Source organism: Leptosomus discolor, chromosome 5, assembly GCF_034619465.1.
Source record: "Leptosomus discolor isolate bLepDis1 chromosome 5, bLepDis1.hap2, whole genome shotgun sequence".
Classification (NCBI taxonomy): Eukaryota; Metazoa; Chordata; class Aves; order Leptosomiformes; family Leptosomidae; genus Leptosomus; species Leptosomus discolor.
In genome coordinates, this window is record NC_141395.1 from 51320567 (window position 1) to 51343954 (window position 23388).

General features: G+C 45.4%; 2 protein-coding genes across 2 annotated transcripts; both read left to right on the forward strand.

Annotated features, from left to right (window-relative positions):
* Positions 1–682: 682 nt before the first annotated feature.
* On the forward strand, positions 683–4454 carry MRPL53 (mitochondrial ribosomal protein L53). The gene is made up of 3 exons (XM_086465741.1): positions 683–775; positions 2157–2269; positions 3980–4454. The coding sequence occupies exons 1-3, from the start codon at positions 687–689 to the stop codon at positions 4105–4107; spliced, it is 330 nt and encodes a 109-aa protein (XP_086321867.1). The 5' UTR covers positions 683–686; the 3' UTR covers positions 4108–4454.
* An 11203-nt stretch (positions 4455–15657) lies between these two features.
* Positions 15658–20245, forward strand: LOC104349514 (fatty acid-binding protein 5). Its single transcript, XM_086465149.1, has 4 exons — positions 15658–15744; positions 18509–18681; positions 19653–19757; positions 19871–20245. Exons 1-4 carry the CDS (start codon positions 15669–15671, stop codon positions 19919–19921), a joined length of 405 nt encoding a protein of 134 aa, XP_086321275.1. The 5' UTR covers positions 15658–15668; the 3' UTR covers positions 19922–20245.
* Positions 20246–23388: the final 3143 nt, after the last annotated feature.

The window sequence follows — 23388 nt, forward strand, 5'->3', positions numbered from 1 at the left end:
TGTCATGGGGACAGATGTAACATAAAGAAAACAAACCCAACCTGCTTCTTAAGTTTATGGATACTACACACTGCAGCTGCCCTTCCCACACCCTCTGCCTCCTGCATGCAAGCCTCTGGGGCACAAAGCCCTGCTACTTCTGCCGCAGAGCCCAGAAGAGGCCTTTTGCATCACTTTCTATGTCAAAAGCCTGCCTTTCTCCCCCCCTAAGTGTTACAGAGTCAGGGCGGGGAGCCACAGTTGGACTTGATCTTGATGGATGCTCCATCCCTGGGAGTGTTCAAGACCAGGTTGGATGGAGCCTTGAGCAACCTAGCCTAGTGGAAGATGTGCCTGCTATGGCAGGGGGTTGGAACTAGGTGGTCTTTGAGGTCCCTTCCAACCCAAACCCTTCTGTGATTCTGTGATCTTAGAGGTCTCTTCCAACGTAACGATTCTGTGAGGAGCCGGGACAGGTTAGTCAGTGGGTCCCTCTCCCTCCCCCAGGCATAAGCGTTATTCCCCCTAAACTTATCCCCCCCCCAACGCAGAGGCAGGGCTCGCAGTCCCCAGGCTGCCGTGCCCGCGGCCTTTCACCCCTCCACGGCCGCGGACGACACGCCGCAGGACCCGCGGGTGAGGCCGCCTCCATTTCCCGCCTCCGCGAGGGGGCTGCTGGGAGTTGTAGTAAAGGGGGCAGAGAGAAGATGGCGTCAAAGATCCGTGTGGTGCTACGGCCGGTGAAGAGTATCGTAGTCCGGTTCTGCCCCTTCGAGTCCAACGTGGAGAGCACGAGGTGAGGGGGCTGCAGGGCAACGCCGGCGCCGGCCCCGCGGCGGCCTGGGCGTCCTCCGGCCTTCGGGCCCGCTACCGGCGGGACGGCCTCGGCTGGGCTCCCCGCTCTTTGAACCGCCCAGCGCCTTTCCGGCCCCCGGGCGTGGGCTCTGTCCGTTTCACGGCAGGTGTGAGCGCTGCGGTTTTTGCCTTTAATTACCTTTATTTGCGGAGGGGAGCGGGGAAGAGGCTAGGGTTACGTATGCCCGCAGTGTGGCCTGGGTCCTTTGCCGTGCCTACTGCCTGGCGGGAGGCGCGGGCCCGCTTTCCTCCGCCCGAGGAAGCGTTGGAGGGCAGGGGGCCTGCAGTCATCAGAAGTGAGAATACGTCCTGGGAGCAAATCGTGAGGGAAATTGCAGCATCTGTGGTTCACTCTCTGGAGAAGAATCTCCTTTTCCGAAACTCCTGCATCCGCTGTGCTTTCGTGATCTTAGTTTCTGAAGGCTTGCATTTGTCAGGGCTTTGTAGCTCAGTCTAGGGAGAACCTTAGCGTTTCAGAACGAGAAGATGCTGTATTTACGGTATGCCTTGCTAGGATACACACAGCATTCCTTCTGGCCAGATTTTTTGAGGATTTCCGTGCCCAGGGATAGACCCTTACATGTAGACATGTGCATTTAGCTTTGCTAAACCGCCCAGGGAGATGCCCCTCTCAGCTGCTGGGCCTGTACGTGGGGTCTGTAATCACTAGTCCAAGTGCTGGTAACGGGAGAGAGAGGGGGCAACAGCCGCTGCTCTGTCTTGGTAATTAACTGTTGGAGAAGGCTAAGTAATTATGCTTCTTGAGTGATGCAAATTCTGCACCAAATGATTGTAAAAGGTCATTTTGCAATAGTTTTACAGACACGTCCACTTTCGAAGTGAACTTAGTAACACAACTTAACTTAGAATGTCTTTAAGCGGCCAGAATGTCCAGTAGCTGTCACACATTTCAGAAATCTACAGGAGATGGGTGATGTTAAATAAATAAGTGTGGTCTCAAACCCAAACAATAAAACATTGGCAAGCAACTGCTGTATACAGAAGAATGAAAATTATTTTGCTGATTTCTTTTTGTTGTTGTTACTAACCCAGCTGAGAGAAACATAGAAAGTGCATACACTGAATATTTGCAAAATTCTTCTGTGCAATTTTTATGTGTTAGCATATAAGGACAATCTGTTTGGATTTTTAAGAGTGATTATCTCGTAAGAAGTACCTGTCTGAAATTATTAAATACAAATCCTATTTTGTTTATACTTTTCTTGCCCAGCAATACCAAAATAATCAAATTTGTTTTAGAAATATACTTACTATAATTTCTGTCTACAAAGTACTTAATATATTTTCAAATATGTTTTCAGAAAATTTCTTGGATATATAAATCATAAAAGAATCCAGGCCACGAATAGAAACTGTGAAGTGACTGCTGATGTGAGACATGATGGGTCTGAACCACTCGTAGATGTTATGTTTGGTAAGCAGCTTGGTTTTAATCTTGACAAAAAAACCCCAACACCCCACACCTTCTAGGTTTTTGTTGTTATGATGTTACTGTCTTTCTGTGGTGTTTTTTTTACTGTGGTTACTATTTTTTGGTTCTGGTCCATAGCTAGATGTTGCACAGCCGGGAGGAAGAGAGGAAGGGGCAGTCCCTGACAGCGTAGATGTCTAGCTAGATGTGTGTGGGTGTCTTTGTACTACAGCTAGAGCTGGTGGATCTTAGATCAAAGAACTGGCTTAACTTTAGGGTTGAGTCTACTTTTGTAGTGACTTGCTTGTGGGACCTTGCAGTCAGGTACAATTCCGGGGAAGGAACCTAGCTCTCTTTGGGTGTAAGAATCTGATCACTTTCTGTAACTTTTTAATGTTATCTGTGGTGGAGGCATCTCAGTCTTGAGAACAGAAAAGCTGGATACCTTTAGTTGCTTATGCAGCAGAGTAACTGCCTGTGCAGCTTGAAGGAACTGCTCATATGGGTGAGACCATACGTGTGCAGATGGACTTGCAGAACGGGGTCAACTGATGTACAACAAATTTCTTGGTTTCCTTTGAGGGTATAGCAAGTGGGCAGGGGAGTGATGGTGGAAATTCATCAGTTCTGGAAGCGGCCCAGATTCTAGGCTGTGAACAGATGGCTCTAATCTGCTTTTGTCCTTTTCTCTGGCTGCATCTTCTTTCCTGCTGTGCTGTAATGGACCAATGTGTCATGTAGACCATTAAAGTTTTCATTATTATTGATTCTTGCTACCCTCTTTTCCTTAAAAATCCATATATTTAGTGAATCAGTAGAAATGTCAAGAGTGTTGGATGTACTTCGTTTTGCTTCGGAAAGTGTAGTTATGTCAGTGTTGACATTGCTTGTTTCTCCCTCCCCATGCCTGTCTTTCCCATCTGTGCTCTAACTGTGATGTATTAGACTTATGCAGTAAAGCTTAATGTTTTTCACAGTGTAAAACCAAAACAATTTATTGCACTAATGCCAAGAGCTACAGCTCTGAACTCTTTGTTTTCTAAGAGCTGGTTATCTTCCAAGTGAAGAGTTTGCAGCCCTTCTAGTGTGCAAACAAGGGTCTGGAACTTGGGTGCCATGCATGGTACTGCGTTGTATGGGTTTGATTATGGCTTTTATGTTTGCAAATCTTGCAAAAATAAATAATTAACTTAGACACAATACTTAACTTCTGCTGCCTTCTCCTTGTTTTAAAATAGTTTCTTTCAGAATTTTAGAAACCCTAGTGGTCTCTGTTTTTTTATGTTATAGCCACCAGATTGTGCAAACCAATTCATTGTTTTGGCTAAAGAAGTAAGTTAAACGGACCATAGACAACATGCTGCTAAAATTCTGAGCCATGTGTGGAAATTATGCCTTCCAGTCCTTTCTGTGCCTTCTGTTAGATGGCTTTAAGGGCACAGTATGAGCCATTCTCAACAAATACATGTTCTTACTGTAGGTATATCTAGAGAAATGTTTCAGATTTTTCAATAATGCAATTCAGAAATGAAAATTACATGTGTATTGTGTGCATTTTAATATATTTGTTTGTTGGTCGTGCATAATCAGATTCCTTGGTAAATGGAGTACTTTGTAGTTAGGCAAGATGAACATGGTGTTTGGATTTATATGCACAAACCAGAACTGCACACAAAGGTAGTTGTGACTTCTTAAATTTTTTTCCCTCTACAGCTGATGGAGAGCGATTGATAATGAAGGGAGCCAACCTGACAACAATAGAAATGTTAACAGCGCTGGGGTCCAGATGTAATGCAAAGGAGCTTAAGGAGGAAGAGAAAAGCAAGAAGAAGAGTCCCTGAAGAATAGAGAAACAACTATGTTTGCATTTACATGTGTTAAAAACAGTAGGCTGCATGGACGGCTTCTCTCCTGCGCAGCAAAGTGTAAAAGAGGGAGATGGCCAAAACAGTGACCAGTTCAACACGCAGCAGAATGCACCATCTGAATGTTCCCCGTCTTCCCCTGGAGGAAAACATAGTGGATCAACAAATCTTCCAACACTATGGATGGGTCAGGGTGCTTAAGATGGATGAATGTGTCTTTCTAAGCAGCTGCCTCTTGCCGTCTGCGTGTCGGACTAGTGTCACGTGTGTTTGCATATGAGTGTGAATAAAGCTGTTCGCTGTTAAATTAATGTTACAGTGAAGACAGGTCTCTTTGGACATTATTTCGTACAAAATTTCTACACAGTGGAATGCAAAATATTGTTAGAGTGGTTATTATTTTTGAAAATTCCTAAATACAGAAATTCAAAGAACACTTTGAAAGTATTCATCGTTGACTTAGCTGAGGGGCAGCAAGCTGCAAACACGGCGTGGGTTTTGTACTGCTGTGTTTATAGTACATCTGTTACGAAGTCCTTGCCATTTTCTTCCTGTCATTTTCAAGAACGTGTGAAATTTGCTAAATACAAATTTAGCTCAGCAATTAAAGTACCGAGGTAATGGGACTGTGAACATGCAGTAGATCTACTCATCCTGCATAGAAGTAGCTAAGTTTAGCTCAGAGGGGGAGGGAAGTTAGGTTTTTTGGTAATTGGAGAAAAGGGCTATCTTTGAAGTTCAGTGTTGTAATATTTTTGTCACTCACTTTTGGGAGATTTCATTAAATATTCTGTAAAGATCAAAGGGAGAGCTTTATTTGGTGTTTATAGCCCCGTGTCCAATCCTATTATTTATTAAAGTAAGTACGTGGGTGTGTCATCTCTACTGCAAAGCTCTGTGGCTTTGGGAGGGTTGATCTCTCCTCAGGCTGTGGAGGTGAAGGTGTGAATGCACATGTATTTCATGTCCTCAGTTTTCTTCTAGTTCAATTCATAATGAAAACATAATTAAAGTTAGGGCCATGAAGGTGCTTAGGAGGCTGGAGCACCTCCCCTGTGAGGACAGACTGAGAGAATTGGGATTGTTCAGCCTGGAGAAGGCTCCAGGAGACCTTACAGCAGCCTTCCAGTGCTTAAAGGGGGCTACAGGGAAGGTGGGGAGGGACTCTTGATCAGGGAGGGCAGTGATAGGATGAGGGGTAATGGTTTCACACTGAAAGAGGAGAGATTTGGATTAGATGTGAGGAAGAAATTCTTCACCAGTTAGGGTGGTGAGGCACTGGCACAGGCTGCCCAGAGAAGCTGTGGCCACCCCTCCCTGGCAGTGCTCAAGGCCAGGCTGGATGGGGCTTGGAGCAACCTGGTCTAGTGGAAGGTGTCCCTGCTTGTGGCAGGGGGGTTGGAACTGGATGGTCTTTAAGGTCCTTTCCAACCCAAACCAGTCTGTGATTCTGTGAAAGCTCCAGTTTTGAGAAGTGCAGGTGCAGGACTATTGAGAGGCATTAGTTCTACCTGTGGCTGATGAGATGCCTGACTTTATAAAGCTGTAGTACGTACATTTCCAAAATTAATTGGGCAGCATATTTAGGACACAAACCTGAAACTAGTTTCACCTTACTTCTGCCAGGATTTCTCAATGGACACTGTCCTTTCTGAAGCAACGTTGGTTTAAATAGCTCTGTCAAGGTCATTCTTTGCCACTTCTTCACCAGGATGCTGAAGTCAACGTGATGTCTTACTTTGGAGAAGCAGAGCTGTGCTAAAGGTGTTTGATGATATTTTATGATGGTCTCCTCCGTGTGTTCGCAACAAATACAAGGGAGCGAGAGCAGACGATTGGGGCAGATGAGTCGATGACGTTTAGATGTGGGAGCAGTAGATGTGAATGACTTGGCCTGGGATGAAGACCTTCTCTGCAGTCTGTGATCCTTTTTTTTCATGAGGCCACCAGCTCTTCCGAGTGGTTGCAGAGTGCTGACCTCCTGAACCTGCGCTCCCTTCCAGTGGAGGAGTTACAAGAGCATCTGAAACTGTTTTGGGATTTTAAAGAGTAGAGTATCCTAGAAAGCAGAGCACATTGATATAAGGCTGTTCAAAGGACAGTTTGTTTTTTTTTCCCCCAGTTTAGAACACCGTGTCGCATGACTTTACCTGAAGAAGCCTTACAGGGAAAGTGAGAACTGTTCAAGTGGAAAAACACTTAATTCCCCGATTAATCATGCTCAAAAGCCCTCTCACTGTAATGTATCGGTGATTTTTGTTGATTTTTTTTTCTTTGGCGGTTTGTACAACAATGTCAGTGTGTAAAAGCTGTGTTTAAATGTGAAGCACTTACATCCATCTTAAGTAATTAGCCGTCTGTGAGTACTTGCACAGTAAAACAAGGGTTAAGGACTGTTGAGTTTCTGTAATGTTTATATTGGCCCAAGAAAGGGTTTGTATTTATGAAGAGAAAAGGGAGAAAAATGGAAGATCCTGGTTCAGGCTTTTTATGGCCAAAATTAATCCTCTCCTGTGTTGAAGAAAGTTGATTTATTTTTTTTTTTCTTTATACATACAGATAGACCTCCTGCTCTGCAAAGACACGCTCTTAGCAGGTGCTATCGTTTTAACCCGGAGATGCCCAGCCTGTTTGCTTGGGTTAGGCCCAAGGCCTGGAACGGGGTGTTGAGAGATGACGGCAGCTCGGTGGGTGAGGTGTAGCTGGTGATGCGTGTGTGCTAGTAGCTGTGATTTGCGGTGGTAAAACTCCGATATGTTTTGTGCACGTGAAAGAAGTCATGACTAGGGTGTGAATGTGCAACGTATAAAGGAAAGCATACGGGACAGAAAAAGAAAGCTGAAAATGTGCATTCTCAGGACTGCAAAGTGGAGAAGTGATACAAACAAGCAATATGGGCAAGGAGGTACTCTGGATATTGTTGTGCTAATACGTAGAAAATTGCCGTCCCTGTACCATGTAGGTAAAGGGACAAATTTATTTTGCAAGTGTTTGAAATTTTTTTTAATCTTTCAATTCATTTTTCAGTGAATTTCTTCTCTAAGCATTCAGCTAACTTTGCTGCAAGTTGTTCCTACAGTATCAGTTTCTGCTGCTGCCCGATTGACTGAAACAGCCAAGCGACCTGCTGCTCTGACGTCTTCCTGACAGCACAGACTGGGGCTGCGGAGGTCGAGGGTATTAAGGTCAGTCATGCAGAACAAAGCGGGGCTGGATGAGCATTGGCTTTGCATGTTATTATCCTTTAGCCCACTAATCTTGATTACTATACCCCACCAAAAATGTGGGCACTTGTCTAAATATAAAAGGAACTGGAAGAGGCCCTGGAAACACCAGGATTAACTAAACACAAACGCCCCGTCTGGGTGGGTGATAGCAGGTGACGACATTAAAATGTCCAGATCCCTAATACCAGGAGATTTGAAACAATGGTTAGTATCGTCTTAGAGCTGTTTATCATACAAACACCTGTGATTTAGAAGTTCTTGTCAATGTGTAGGGAAAATAGTCCTGAAGCAGATGAATGTGTGATTCAGACCCGATTAGCTGCTCAGGGTACCCCCATTTGGGGCCTCTGCAGCATTGTTTTCAGAAAAAGGTAATGGTACCTTTATTAAAGGTCTCAACTGAGAGCAGCAGTATTAGTGGACATTTCCACAGCTAGTGTTAACTACTGGCTGGCCCAAATAAGTACAAACCCGCAATGTCCTGATGCCTTTCCTGCAAGGTAGAAACAAGTAGGAACGTGCCGTCAGAGGTAGCTCATGCATGCCAGTGCAAATTCTGGTCTTCGTTATTTGTGGGGATCTCAACTGGGGCAATTTCATGCTACATACTGTAGGAAAACCTGGGTGCAACACAGTATTGCTGTGCAACCCGCACCTGAGGAGTAGAAGATGCTTTAAATCTTGGTTATTTAGAAAATGTTGCAATCTAATACGTTTTTGCTGTTTGTGAACGTGCAAAAGGTGTCGTCTACTAATTTCAGAAAATTGCCCACAAGTATTTGCCCTGTTGGATGTGGAAGATTGCAGTCATTTTGGTTGGTTTTTCCTAGTTCTTCACCTCTACTCTGTGTGAATTTTGAATGACCAAGGAGTTTATATGGTGTAAGGAAGCCAAAAAAAATTTTTTTTTAAATATCCTTGGATTGTATTTAACAGTTCTCAAGACTTTTGCTCCCAAATGTGTCTTCTGCCTGTGTACTCTCCCTTTGCAGGTGTACACACCCCTTGCAGTTTAAGAATTGCTGGCTTGCTGCCCACCTCACCAACCACGCATGTGACCAGTTTCCCTGGATGCCGAGCCATGCTTCTCTGCTGGGTGCTTTGGAGTCCCCTTCACACTGACAGGTCACCTGTCAGCGGTGCCTCTCTCAGCTGCGCTTCCCTCCCCTTCCTTCTCCTTCGCCTGGCGTAACAGCCTTTTTCCTTGCTGGTGCTGTTTGATCTCATCCAGTCTCACCTCTTCCCCTGGAAGGCCGGAGTCACTCTTTTGAGCCTTTTTTATTGTCTGCCAAGAGCTCGCCGTAGCTTCAAGCAGCCAAGGTGCTTTGCTCCTGGTAGACCACTGCTTGTTCTCTTCTCCCAGCTCAGCCTTGCTGTGTGTGCTCAGAAATGTTGGGACAGGGCAGCACGAACGGTTAGAGGTGCTACTTTGCCTCCAATGGTATTTAACTTCACAAATCATCTTTACATTGAGCTGGCTGCCTCAGGATGGTACAAAACTAAGGCCGTGCCCAGGGGTAGATGTTAGAGCTGTGAGGGCAAAGGAGCTGCCAACCTGGTTTGATCATGTCTCATGAAGTTTCGAGGTGGTACTTGAAAGCAGAGTGAAGGCAGTCTCCAAGTACTGGCAGTGTTGCCAGCAGAGGTGAACGGCATATCAGAGGAGATTGCATTGTGCTCCACTGGATGAGACGAGTTTGACTTGCTTACATATGAAAAAAACCTTTCTTTCAAGACAAAATAGCAGGAAAAGTGGATCAGCAGACCTGTTTGTGAAGGGAATGCTCGGTCAGTAGGAGCAAAGCCTGGGAAAGACGAGTCCTTCATGGACAGGTTTCACAACTCAGACTGGCAGTGGCCGCAGGAAGTTCAGAGGACAGGCAGGAGGCAAAGCAGCATTGGATTGTTAATTCTTCCTTTCCTTCACATAGCTAGATCAGTATCAAGTTAAGCTGGACATACAAGTGCTGTAATCAGTACCAGAAACTATCTTGTGGCAGGAGCATAGGAAAAAAAACAGGGAAGTGCCATATAATTTCTTACCTTCCTATAGATCTTCCCAGGCCTAGGTGCTAGATATGTAAGATCCTATCTTGAGAAGGAATCAAGGCCATAAACCCAAGTACCATGAGGCTTTTCAAGTCTAGAAGAGCAAACTGGAGGATACCTGCTGGTCCTGCATGGTTACCTGAGATGCCGGAGGCAAGAATTTTCTAAGAAGGTCTTTTGAACAGGAGTCATGTAGTTGACACACTTGGCAAAGTTAATCTGTTGGCAATGGGAATGGGATAATAGTAAAAACCTGCTTTAGCTTCCAAGTGGTTTTTCCCTAGGTTCTTCTGCAGTCCATGAAAGAGGAGGTCTTTTCTGAAATGCAAGTCAGAACTGGAAGCCGATGCTTGAGCGACATCCTGGAGAGCCTGTCTCTTCCCACTGCATGCAGGTGTGAGGAGACTTGTGCTTTTTGGCAAGAGCTAGCCTTCGCCGACAGTGCCCTGGGGATCTGTTTCACACCTACCTAAGCCCTTGTCGCCCCAGGACGAAGTCCTTTGGGAGCCCCGATCTGGTAGACAGGCTACACACGTTCCTGATACCTTACGACAGGATTTTGCTCAACAGGAAGAGCAGCAGTTGCAGTCGTTCTCACTCCAACGCTGCTGGGAGAGGCATTGGTATCCACAGCACACTGAGAAGACCCTTCGTCTGCAGAGGAAGAGTGTCAGGTTCTGCCCGCCACATTCTGTAGCAGTGATGCTCCCTTGGTGACACCTTGAGAATGAAAAGTAGTGCAGTCATTACAACTACAAATTAAGCTTATTTCCTGAGGTTACCTTCACAGTGGTCGATTAATATCCTTAGTAATGAAACTCGTAATATGCAATCAAAAAAATAACACTAGAACTTTATACACTCCTTTCAAAATCCAGTGGGCACAACCGTAATTTGTGATTCTAAATTTCATAGGCTAATCATCATTGGTAGAAGTGTTTCTTTTATCATTATTTATTCCAAATAATTTTGCCATTCCTTATCCTTGCCCTTATATCCTTATTGTTCCAGGTGACACAGAAAGGACAAAGTCAGGCGTTTAATTTGGCTTTATTTATAGAGCTTTGGGATAATTTTTTTGTACATCTGAGGTTTCTAAAAAGCCCTGCCAGAGTATTATCTTTCTGAACGTCTCCTCTGTGAGCATGTATCCCCTGCTAATATGCTTTTGTTTTATGTGTATCAAAGGCCTTTTCGGTGCTAAAACTACAGCTACAGACAATTTGTAGTCATCCTGATCTGGTTTTTAACATTGTAATGACTGTGCTGATTATCAAATTCTGAAGATAAAGAATTATTTTTGTACTAACGTGTGGATATTTGCTATTCAGGGTAGGTACTGCTGCTAAATAAAGAAGGTTTTTCAAAGCTTCCAAAGTTAGACACAAGCTCATGTATCTGTAGTCACTGGGAGCTGGGTTGGAGCTGACATCAGGTTGTTTTTGTTCGGAGTGAGGAAAATGGAGCCTGGAGTGCTCTTTCTGGTCACTGCAGGCTCTGGAGCTTTCTCTCCTGTCATTGAGGCAGGGTACAACCGGTAAGCTCTCACACCATTGCCGCAGTAAACTTTGCCCTCGATGTAAGCATTTCCCTTTAAACTTGCTTTGAACATGCTGCTGACAGCATACAGGACATACGCTGAGGTTGCCGGCGTGCTAATTGCATTATAGTAATGCTCTGTGGCATCAGCAAGGATCGGGGCTCCGGTTGGCTCGGCACAGCACGCGGGCACGCATGAGCCTGCCTGTCCCTGACAGCCGGCTGCCCGGAGCAGATGCAGCCGTGGCCAGATCCACAGCAAGGGCTGCTTGGACCCGTGCTCCTTAGACTAAGCCATGCTGGAGAGTGAGATGGCTTTGTTTTGTCTTGAAGGCAGAGATAGGTCGCATAAAGCTCGTTGCTAAAACACAGGCTGTGCCCAGCTCTTTTAGCTCAGAGGTAGTGAAGTGCTGATACGCTAGAAGATCTTGTGCACATTACATACGAACGACAACTTGCAGGTTCATGTGTTGCTTCATAATCCGTGGTCTGGTATTGCCTAAGCAAATAGCTCCTGAGCTGAAGTAAAGCTTACCTAGGCCAGCTATGCAACCATAGCCCGTGTTTCATCATGCCTACCCAGTGATGACATGGCTGGGAAGGGAAAACCGCACTTGTACAACAAGGAAACAGAAACAAAGCGGTGCCACCTATACGATTTTTCTCATCCATGCCTTGGGGGTGAGTAACTATTATTCATGGACTGCTTGATTTTCTTTCCCAGCTGGGGATAGACTGAAGAGTAAAATTTGGGCTGTGGTGTCCATTCTCCTGGCAATTTTTTAAGGCTTTCTTGAGGGGTAATCTTGTCTAGAAGCAGCCTGCTGCTTAGACAAGGTATGACATATACATGGTATGTCTGTGTACTAGAAGGAAAGCAAGATCCTCCCTTTTTTGCAAAGTATAGCGCTATCAGATGGGGTCTTTTCCAAGTTAAACACACGGGCAGTTGAATGAGTAAAGGTCTAGGGAAGAAGTTACACCTCCTATGCAATCTGATCAGCGATATGTTGCAGACGAGGAGGTGGTGCTGCTCTGCCCTGCCCAAGCAACAGGTATTGTGACTTGGAAAGACAAAATACGGCTTACCTTGCATGCAATGGGTAATGCTATGGCTACGTGGAGAGAAACCTCAAACGCTGCTGGCCGTAGCTTCCCAACTCTCGCGTCAGACGAAGCATCACGGCACGATGCACTCTTGCCCAAAGGAGTAGTACGAAGGTCTCTGCGTGCCTTGGTCCTTTTTCTTTGCTCTTGGTAATGAAGGACTGTAATATCCTCCCCTCCTACGAGGCACTGGGGCTTGACTACCTCGGGAAAACATTCACTCTGGCAGGCCCAAGCTGCCAAGGTGGTGGTTGCTCCGAACTGTGGCTACGTGCATTCCGTGCAGCTGATTTTCACACAGAAATTTACACTTCTCATTGTAAATGTCGTTTTCCTTCTCTTGGACAACGTGGCAAAATGGAAATGAGCGAAACTTCAGAGAACTTCAGCGGTCTGCACTGCAACAGTGACCTGTGACACAGGGATTCCATGCTTCCCATATGGATACATGTACTTACTGCTTCTCTTTGGGTGTATCTACAGAGAAGAGGAGGCTACACACAGAAAACACATCTGGCCATGATGTCAGCCTCAAACCAGGCAGGAATTGGGATTTACAGAGACTGATCCCTGCGGCCCAAGCATCTCTTGAATACCTGACCATTTTATTTTGGCTCCTGAAGTAGGAGCCGTGTTTGACCAATATGCGTACTGTACTGTCACAGTAAAAAACAACCTACGTCTTGTAGCCCCGCCCACTTGTTCTTTACCCAGAAGGATACATCCCTGGTTGCTCTTGTTACTTTATTTGCTGTGTGAAATACCAAATTTCAGCACTATCCTTTTGCAGAGAAGTTTTAAGATGTGACATTGACAGTATCAGAGCCAATAATCCATATCACTGGATTAATTTGCAAAACATCAGATTTTTGTAAAAATTCAGAGAGATTTTTCACTGTATTTCTGCAGTCTGCATTTCAGAAAAGAGAGATAACATTCTCTTTTCTTCTTATATCTTACATGAACTTACATGCCTAGACCTGAAAAATTTGTAAGGAAAATAAATCAAACCAAATGACTTGTGGGAGGATTCAAAAACGTAGCAACATCCTGCACGGGTAGGTAGCTGGATCTCTGTTTACTTCAGCTCCAGGAATTCTTTCGCCACTAGATGGAAATAGTGGATTTTACATCTTCTACTGCATTACCAGCCCTTATACCTGAGTACTATTTGCATATCACAAGCCATCTGCAGGCAGCACAGCAGAAATGTGGATCAAAAACTCTTTGCTAGCATACATGGAGTAAAGCCAAGATTTCCATGTCTAGAAATAGACCCTACCTTCCAAGACTGAAGACTTCCTAATTGCCAAAGAATGATTCTGTTTGATCCCTAATCTAATTGCTTTTCTTTTATCCTTTCTGTAAGCAGCCAGAAGAGAACGGCAGGACAGACGGCATTTTGGTTCCACTACCATGACTCAAGTAGTGAACATCAGCCTGATTTAAAATTTACTCCGAAGTCTCTTGCGCAAGACCAAGAGAAAAAAAAAAAAAAGATAAAAGTGGAAGGAAGTGGAAAGTCTTGTGTTTCAATGTGCCTACTTAATGACAAAACGTGGCTTGCTGCCTTATGAGCAGACGCTACGGTGTTGTTTGCATATTAAAAGCAAGCATATAGTCAGAGAAGTGGGAGGTAATTAAAGGCAGCTCAGTAAGGAAGGATAGTTAAATGGAAGGAATTTTTTTTTAAATCTCAGTTGAAAAAAATGAGCTGATTACTTACTGTATGACAAATCTGACCTTTTCTAGAAAGGTTTGGACCTTCAGACTGATTCAGTTTAACTCTACTAAGTTGCATTGCTGCAAAGCGTGAAGGGAAGCGTCCTTGCACCAAAACATTTGGATTCACGGCACCTTCTCATGTTGTGAGATGCTGGAACCAGCACAGAGACCTTGCCGTTTTCTCTGGGTTCGACACCTCAATCTCAAACTCCTCCACAAAAGTACTAGCAGAGGAACATAACATCAGAACCATTTGGGCTGGAAGGGACCTTTAAAGGCCATCTAGCCCAACCCCCTGCAGTGAGCAGGATCATCTTTAGCTGGATCAGGTTGCTCAGAGCCCCATCCAACCTGACCTTGAATGTTTCCAGGGGGGCTTCTACCACCTCTCTGGGCAGCCTGTGCCAGTGTTTCACAATCTTCATTGTAATTTCTTCCTTGTGTCTAGTCTGAATCTACCCTCTTTCAGTTTGAAACCACTACCCCTTTTCCTATTGCTGAAAAGTCCCTCCCCACCTTTTCTGTAGCCCCCTTTAAGCACTGGAAGGCCACTGTAAGGTCTCCCCGGAGCCTTCTCCAGGCTGAACAACCCCAACTCTCTCAGTCTGTCCTCACAGGGGAGGTGCTCCAGTGCCCTGATCATCTTCATGACCCTAAAATGTACTAGCCATGGCTACTCAATCACAAAACTCCAGGCTTGAGACGTGTCTTCGGTTTTCAATTTTTCTGTTCAGCAGAAAGCAGCTGTGGGTTTCACCCAGTCTGACCAAGGCCAAAAGAGGCAGCGATTGGCATAACCCTGATGTTGGAAATGAATCTTGGGGATACGCTGGACTCAGGATTTCTGTTGTGACTCAGAAGTAGCGGCTTTCTCACAGAATATGACAATAAATCTCTCTGCTCACCTGACAGAATCTGACAAAAGATTGGCCCAGACCTCAGGGGGCCTGGTAATGGTGTACATTTTGTGATGGTACTTGTGCACCAGCATACAGTACTGGCAGCTGCTGCGTTTTCCTTTAAGAAGCAGGAATTAGGGTACCGCAGTTCAATATGGACTAAAACTCAGGTATCAAATCGCCATTTCTCCAGTGTTAAAGCACAAGGTTGCATTCCGTTTTTGATTTTTCCTGTGTGCTGCAAGTGCCTACATTAGTTCTGTGTTTCGATTGATCCCGTTTGCTGCCCGGTCACCGTGTGCGTGACACAGGTCTGCTCCCTGGTTGCTGTGATTCAGTAACACGTGGCATCTCTGCGGGACTCGGAGGGATGCCGGGAAGGCCTGCAGTCCGACCCAACGAACTGCTCTGGGGTGCTGACTTCTTACGGCTCTGTCCCCATGCCGTAGGATGCCCTATGCTTGTTTGTCCTGAATTATCCATCAAAAGCACGATACGTAATAAACGCCGTAATTTAGGATTCAGCGCCCCAGACATAAGACACTTCCGTGGAGCCAAGACCCCGGAGCCGGTTTTAGACCCCGTGGGTGCTGGTGCGCAGCGCGCTGGGCTCTTTCGCCGCGGCTGGTGCCTGTGCCCCAAGAAGCGTCGGGGCCGTACACCCCCGGGCGCGGTGGCTCCAGCGCTCTCCCACCGTCTCCGGGCGCAGCGAGCCGCCCCGGGGGGGCGCAGGCTGCGGTGCGGGAGGCGGGCGCAGCGCCGCGGCGCGGAAGGCGGGCGCAGCGCCGCGGCGTGCCCGCTCCTGCCGCCGCGGGCGGGACTCGCCGGGCGGGGGCTCGGCGGGGAAGGGGCCGGGGCGCGGCGGGCGCCCCATTGGCTCTCCCCGGCGGCACATGTCCCCGGCCCCGCTATAAAGGCGGCCGCGGCCCCGCTGCAGCCCGTCCTCCTGCCTCCGCGCTTCCCCAGGGACACCGCCAGCGCCGGCGCCGCCATGGCCATCGATGCGTTCCTGGGCAAATGGTGCCTCATCTCCAGCGAGGGCTTCGAGGAGTACATGAAGGAGCTGGGTAAGGACGCCACCCCGGGGACGCGGCGCTGCCACCCGGCGAGGCTCTGTCCAAGGTCCGCGCCGGGCGCGGCCCCGGGGCCGGGAGGGAAGGCGCGGGGCTGCTCGGCCGTGAGCGGCGGCGGGGCGGGGGGGGTGGGCGGTGTGTGTGTGTGTGATGCCGGGATGCTCCGGGGTGCGGCCCCGGGGGCTCCGCGCCCTCCCGGCGCCGGGAGGGGAGGGCCGGCCGGGAGCAGACCCTTCCTCCCGGGATACCTGCCGCCTCCGGCTCCGCGTCCTAAAGATGTCGGTGACCCTTTTTGCACTGTAATGGCACCTTCCCGCCGCCCAGCCGCCCCCTCCCGCCGGCAGCGTCCCGGATTACCGGCCGGTGCCGGCAGCCCGGCCGCGGTGAGGCCGGTGCGCTCCTCCCTCGGCGGGCGATGCCGGGGTGGGCGGCGGGGCAGGCCGGGGCGGTGGGAGCGGTGCAGGGGAGCGGGCTCCGCGCTGCCCGGCCGCACACGGCCCTGCCGAGCCCGGGCCGCCGTCCCGGGAAGCCAGCTCGGGTGTCTCCTCCCGAGGGAGCCAAACCGGACCGGCGGCCGGTGGGTAGCCACGGCGGGGGGCAGTGCCGGCGGCTGCTGGCGCTCTCCTGTGGGCAGCACACTTGTCGCAGGGGGATAGTCCTGGCTTGTTAGCTCCGCTTCCAGGTCGCCCTGCGTTTTGTAACACCAAGTTACAAGAACAGACCTGACACCAGGAGCCTCCTCTGCGAGCTCAGATTTACCACTTCCCTGTGAGCATCCTGGCCGGCGGGTGACAGACTCCCCGCAGGGTCTGTAGAGCCCGGGAGCTGTTGGTTTTCTGCAATCTATTCACTGCTGAAAGCTAGGATGTTTTCTCAAGAGGTGGAAGATGTGGTCCAGACTGTCTTTGGAGGGAGGAGAGGAAAGAATTTAGGTCTTGCCCTCTTCAGGTAAAATACAAAAGGCATCGTTGCATTTACACTCTGCAGACAGTGGTGTCTGTAACTGCGTTTTGAGAGGCCTGCCACTATGTGATATCTGTGATGGGAGAAAGCCTTCTGGACTGAGCCCTTTGGGAGACTTTGGACGAAAATCAAGAATTTTAAGCTCAGCTCCATTCAGCCATGGATTAGGATGCCTGGTACTCACGTCTAACAGCCGGGGCTAGGCATGCGCCAAGCTGCAACTTCAAAGTAGAAATTAAGTGCTGCAGCTGCAGAGCACCTCCCATGTGTGGGCAGCAACTGAATGTTGTTTGTTTGTTTTTAGATCGCAATCTTAAACCAGTCACTTTTCCTTTTTACAATTACAATTTAGGAAATTAAATTTACTCCGAGTTACACTTTAGGAGCCAGTCCTTTACTGGATCTCACCCTTAATGACTACGTAGGAAACTCTCTGCGTTTGATCCTGTTGATGCACCATAAATGAGATTCTGCAGGTTCTGCTCAGTCTGTATAAAACAACATTCGAGGATAACGAAGTTTGAATTTCACTCTTTGCCATATGGAAAATATACGTGGCTCACCTCTGGATAGCTGGATCCCAAGGTGTAGCTGGTCAGATAACACCAATTACTCTGGACTGGAGGACAGCAAAGGGGTGGGTGGGGGGTTGCTGTGACAATAATTTCCAGTTCTGGTCTGAAAAGCTGGGCTAAGGAGGACAGCTCTGTGCTCTGCAGGCTCCAGCTTAAGGCTCAGTCCTGGAATCTCAGTTGAGCCTGGAGGAGCAGTGGTTGGGCAGCACTCTGTTATTTCCACCTCCCCAGGAAACTCTAATCTTCGCTTTGTGGACTCAGCCCTCACTCAAGGGTCCTGTACGCTTCAGGGGAGTGCTGTGCTGTTTTATGACAACGTTTTCTAACCCACCTGCTGCAGAGCCCAGGCACTCGCTGACTCAGTGGCACTTTCTGCTCCATTTGGTTGCCTATCAGTCCTTGGTTCAGATCTCCTCTTTCCAGTTTGATAGATTCACGTTGGTTGCCTGACTACCCTCTTACTCCTATCTTCATCCTTCAGATCAAAAAGACTCAAGGAAACCTCTCAAACAGTGTGCGAGGGGCTGAGGCAGGGCAAGTCTTTTTTGCTGAAGTTCTGAGGGCTGCTGTCTCCAGATGATGAATTTTCAGTCATTCACAAAGCCCATTCCTCTCATGGTCCTTTTTTTTTTTTTTTTTTTTTTTTTTTTTTTTTTTTTGGTGTGTGTACGCACTATGTTGCATGACAGTGGTTTTCTAATTCACAAGTTCATACTTTGGACACAGGATATATGAGATGAAATTTTATTTAAAATTACACATTTGCTGTTGTTACAGGGATGGAAGAGTATTTCTTGAGTAAATTGAAATAAATACACAGGTGGATTAATCTGTCAATTAAAAACCATCTGTAGAATTTTCAAAGTGTTCAGAACTTAGAAGGGTCTCATTTTATATTAGTTTAAGCTTTTCCTGTTTATTATTTATTTCTGGTTGTACAAATTCAATGCTGAGTTTTGGGACACCGAGTCCTCTAGAGGGCAAAATAGATTTAACTTTAGCTCTCTGAGGAAGCAAAAGAATAACCCTGCAAATAAGCCTTTTTCCTTCTTTGTCAGTGGATAATTTAAAACATCCTCTTTCTTTGTGGCTCTTGAGCTTTGATTCTCAAGTGTACTGAAGTGCCTAATTAAATGGGAATTAGGTATTTGAATTCTTGTGTGGCCCTAAGCCTTAGGATTTAACTGACTTTGTGACACTCTGTGCCTCTCCCCTTGCAGGTGTGGGTATGGCCATGAGAAAAATGGGAAGCATGGCCAAACCCGATGTTTACATTATTAAGGATGGGGACACAATCACCGTAAAAACAGAAAGCACCTTCAAAACTTCACAGTTCAGCTTCAAGCTTGGCGAGAAATTTGAGGAAAATACATTAGATGGCAGGAAAACTCAGGTGAGTATACTAGACTTTCTACTGAAAAAACACAGTTCTTTGGGTGTTTTGCAGATGGAAGTGCTATTTAAAAATCGGCTTTGACACCCACACTGACAGTGCTTTATTTGACAAACGGCTGCCTCTGTAAGTCTCGATGAAATAAATTCTTTTTTTTTTTTTTTTCCCCGTGGATTAAACAACCTCCAAAGAGGGAAAATGCTGAAACCAATAATGTCTTGTGTATTTTATTGTTTTCAATTTGTAGCAGAAGCATTGTGTTGGTAAAACTAACAGACCTCTAAATCCCTGTTAAAACCAAATGTCACTTCAGTTGAAGTCTGTGGAAAAAAGCCCATTGATGTTTAATCAGAGGCAATTCAGCCCTAGGGTTAACCTTTCTGCTCAGTCTGACATTTGCATAACAAAGGAGCCTGGTTCAGTGTGCGGTGGGATAATTCATACGTGTGAATCACAGTCCCTAATCTCTAGTTTTAGAAGGCCAATAGCTTCTCCCTGCACCAAGCAGGGAGAATATTCATCCAAAAGGAGGTTAAACACAACAAAGCCCTCGAATATGTCTCTCTCATTTCCATGTGTGAGTCTTCTCTGTGCACCGTCCCCCCTCCAGCCACAGACTGGCAATTCGTCTGTTATTGCAAGATCAGATAAAGGTTGCACAAAAGCTCAAAGCCCACGTACAAAGAGATGGACAGAGAACACCGTCTGCTCTCGTTAATTGAAATTGTGCATGCTGTCAAAGGTCTGCCTGGTGCAGGAATGGGTCAGAGCAGTGAGTGAACAAGCAGCGAGGTAACGTAAGAGGCGCATTAAAACATTGAAGATAATATCCTGGCTTTGTAGAAGTCAATGGCAAAATTGGTATTGAGTGAGCTGGACTGGGAATTTTCCCTTCACAATAAGGTGTGGGAAAGCTTCAGTCTCCATCAAATGTTGTGGGTAAAATTCTAATATTCAGTTTCTTCTTTCAGACCCTTGTCAGCTTAAAAGATGATGGGTCATTGATTCAGGAGCAGGAGTGGGATGGCAAGAAGACCATAATAACACGGAAACTAGTGGATGGACAATTGGTGGTGGTGAGTTCAGTCCCACTATCTGAGCGCTGCTGGCCAGTAGCCTGAGAAGTGACTCTGAAAGATCTATAACCTATACCGAGGCAGATTAATAAATCCATCTCTTTATCTTCTAGGAATGTGACATGAATGGTGTCAAGTGTACTAGAGTCTACCAGAAAGCATGAGGACATCATTGTGTTCAGTAGGAACTTGCTACAAACAACTCAGTTCAGCAGGCAGAACGCCTCTACACTCCCTATTTTCCTTTTCCCTGTTTTCTAGTATTTCAATGGACTGAGTAGCCGAGTGCAATCCTTTTTAAAAGCCGTGATGTAACTATTATGTAACTATTCTGAACTTATGAGTCTATTAAATAAAATTGTCAAATATACAACGTGGAAATGTTGTTACTATAGCGGAATTTTAAAGTGAGGTTTTATAAAAAACTCAGTTGGGTTTCAGGCTCTACTACAAACTGCCTTCAGTTCAAGATAATGCAATACATGGCAACGAACTGTTGCTAGCAAGCTGAATTTTGATCAGCATCTGTAATCGCTGAGGTAGTAAGAACTCAAGTAGAGAATACATTCAGAGTTCAGGCTCTAGAGTGGTTTCTAACTCGCATGTAACAAAGTAAATAGAATTGGGTGGGCGTAAGTACAAGATACAAGCTCTGTTGGTATTTAAGTAGAGGAATGTATTTTCAGGGGTTAGTTTGTTTTTTCGTGTTTCAAACCTACAGATTTCTTCTCTGAAAAAATATATACTGGTGAGGCAACGGGACATGATAAACCTAAGCAAACACATACATGCTTTACTGAAAGAAAGCCTTATTTTGAGAAGACTCTTTGTTTTCCTAGCAAAATTCCTATTTCCTGTCTAGTAACATTCTAAAAATTCTTAACCAAAATTACTGAAATGCTGCCTAAAACTTAAAGCCTTATTTTATTTTATTTTATTTTATTTTATTTTATTTTATTTTATTTTTAAGCTGGCTTGAAACACCTAGAAATGGAATTTATGTGCTTTAAAGTGCCATAATAAATAACCAGAAATATCAGTGTCTTGAGTATTACTTTTACACCGCTTGGGAAATAGAACCTATGATGCTACTGTTCTTCCAAAAAAGATGTCAGGTCAGACAAAATCAAAAAAGTTTAGGTGAATTTCTGTCACACCAGACAAACATGTCCTGAAAGTGAAACTGTTTGTCGACAGGTGAGGGCAAGATGTCTGTCATACACAGAAATCTTGGGGGATCACGCAATCACACGCTTCCAGTTTGCAGCATCAGCCGTTGCAGAATCCATTGCTTCTTCCACCCTACTGATGTTTTAGCTGATCATATTACTGAGCTTAGCCTAACAGCAGAAAAGCCTGTTCTTTTTTGTTCATCCTACCAACCACGGAAAATTACTTTTCCCATAATTTTGCACCATTTATCCTTTTTGTAATTTCCTGACTATTTGGGGATCATCCCCTTTACCTATGTCATCTGAAAGAATTTATAGCTGGAACGTATTTCTTGCAATTATTTTATTTCATGATCAGTATAAAAGTAAGTATTTTTCCTGGTCCCCTAATGTCTCGTGTGGAGTTGGCCAGTTTTCTACCTGCTTCATTTTGTATTTTTCTTGACTTTAATATGGACCCTGAAGACCTACGCCCTGTTCTTACACAGGACATTAGAAGCTGATTTTTTTTTTGTTATTAAGGGAAGGAATCTCTGCATAGAAACAATAGAAACAGAAAACAAACCTATCTGATGAGGAACCTGCTAAGTTTATGATCAGAAATGCACTAAACAGCAGCTGGAGAACGAGTGCAGCAACCCATGGCATGCCATGAAAATCCTGCCTCCCTTCCAAAAGAAACAATGACACTGCTTTAAGTTGGACACTATGCCTTCTTCAGGGTCACCGGTCTATCACTTACGGCTGCTTGTTTACTCTTCTGATACCGAGTAGTGTTAAATGTTTATCTTCCACTTGAATGGAAAAAGCTTCCAATGTCTTTTATAGGACATCCGTCCTGATTACAATGAGATCACTTCTTGTAAAACAAAAGGCAGAAGAGTATCTTTGTAGAGCGATTTCCTTTGGAAACAAGGCTTATAAAGTCTATGTTTGTGTGTGTGTATGTGTGCTCTCTGATTTCAGCCACATGTGAAGTAAAGGCTAGAGGGCCCAAAGATAATTATTCTTCCACAAATGTCATGAAAATTTGCCTGATGGAGGAGATGGGCCATTAAAGTGCCTTAAAGATGGAAAGACTGCACATGGAAGTGACACTTCTTTTGACATTAAATGGAATAAAAATATTATAAGTCCTCTTGGCACATGGAAGAAGTTACCTTAAACACAGAAGGTGTTGACTAATGTTAAGACACAGATCAACAGGAAACTGGAATTCTTTAGAGCTACTTCTCCAGAACTACTTAGCCTTACATATTTATTAGTTTTATTTTGAATTTAGCTTCAGTCTCTGCTGCTGGTAACTTCAATGTGAGTGTACTGTGACCCAGAACTACCATATGTACAACCTGTCTGTGTTAGGTTAGACCACATACTTAAAATGACAAACTTTTTACAGTACTGCAAGCCAAGATTTATAATGCTCAAGACTTGAAAACACCATTCATTTCCAAGTTCCTTCTATTTGTTATTATACAAGCCAAAAGTTGTACTCCTCATGAAATGTGTATACACGATGTTCTCGTCAGTATAAAATGACCAATTGTCCTGAGATTTGAATAACTATCTGTAGTTCACTATAAGAATGGTGGAAAATAAACCTTCCAAGAACAACTGAAAAAGAAGAAATTATGCATTATCCAGCCAGCACTGCTTTATAATGCTACAGAATTATGAATTAAGGAGACAAGTTTTGTTGTGACATTTTTGTGCACCTTTTTGAAAATAATTTGGAGGGATAAATGAAACCCATTCAACAAACTGAAGCTGCAAATAAAATTTGCTCAAAGAGAAGCAGTTTCCGTATTCACTCCAACGCGTGTTAATTTAAAGCTGTGAGCAGTGTTCAATTTCTATCTTTATATCTCACTGTCTTCTCAAAGTGGTGTAGTTCTGCTGTTTCCATAGCAGGGGGTTTTCAGGCTTTGGCTGGTTGGCTGGGTTTTTCGGGGGTGGTGCTTTTTGGTGGTGAACTGAGGTAAAGGAGCAGAAAATGGAGTTGTTGAGCAATTTAGATGTGATATTCTACCATATTAGGGAAATCTCTTGTCTGAGCTTTCCAGGAACACTAATGAAATGGCACTGTGCTTTGGAGAGAGCGTAGTGGCTCTATACAATGCTCAGACCATCAAAGATTTTCCTGTTATGGTTTGGTTATATGATTTATTTCAAATCTGTTATCCTACTCTGCCTGCAGTCTCTGCAATTAATACCGGCCTTTCCTCTTCCTCTTCCCTCACTAACTCACACACGCACTTCAGATCAAAGTTTTTAAAAAACAAAGTCAATATGATGGGAAACCTCTCAGTTTTCTGAGGTTATGGTCCCTCTGTTAGCTGTCAGCTGCCCTAACAAAAAGGCAGCCATTATTTCTTCAAGTGTGGAGGTCAAGTGTAGGAAGATAAATTTCCTCTGTCAATGGCTACTTGGGCAATATTAACTGTGAGACTCAAACATCC

Excerpts from the sequence above, each read along its gene's own strand:
- MRPL53 (XM_086465741.1), top strand. The coding sequence starts at position 687 with ATGGCGTCAAAGATCCGTGTGGTGCTACGGCCGGTGAAGAGTATCGTA. Across the intron at positions 776-2,156 it reads TCCAACGTGGAGAGCACGAG|AAAATTTCTTGGATATATAA; the intron begins GTGAGGGGGCTG and ends ATATGTTTTCAG. Across the intron at positions 2,270-3,979 it reads ACTCGTAGATGTTATGTTTG|CTGATGGAGAGCGATTGATA; the intron begins GTAAGCAGCTTG and ends TTCCCTCTACAG.
- LOC104349514 (XM_086465149.1), top strand. The coding sequence starts at position 15,669 with ATGGCCATCGATGCGTTCCTGGGCAAATGGTGCCTCATCTCCAGCGAG. Across the intron at positions 15,745-18,508 it reads GGAGTACATGAAGGAGCTGG|GTGTGGGTATGGCCATGAGA; the intron begins GTAAGGACGCCA and ends CTCCCCTTGCAG. Across the intron at positions 19,758-19,870 it reads TGGATGGACAATTGGTGGTG|GAATGTGACATGAATGGTGT; the intron begins GTGAGTTCAGTC and ends TTTATCTTCTAG.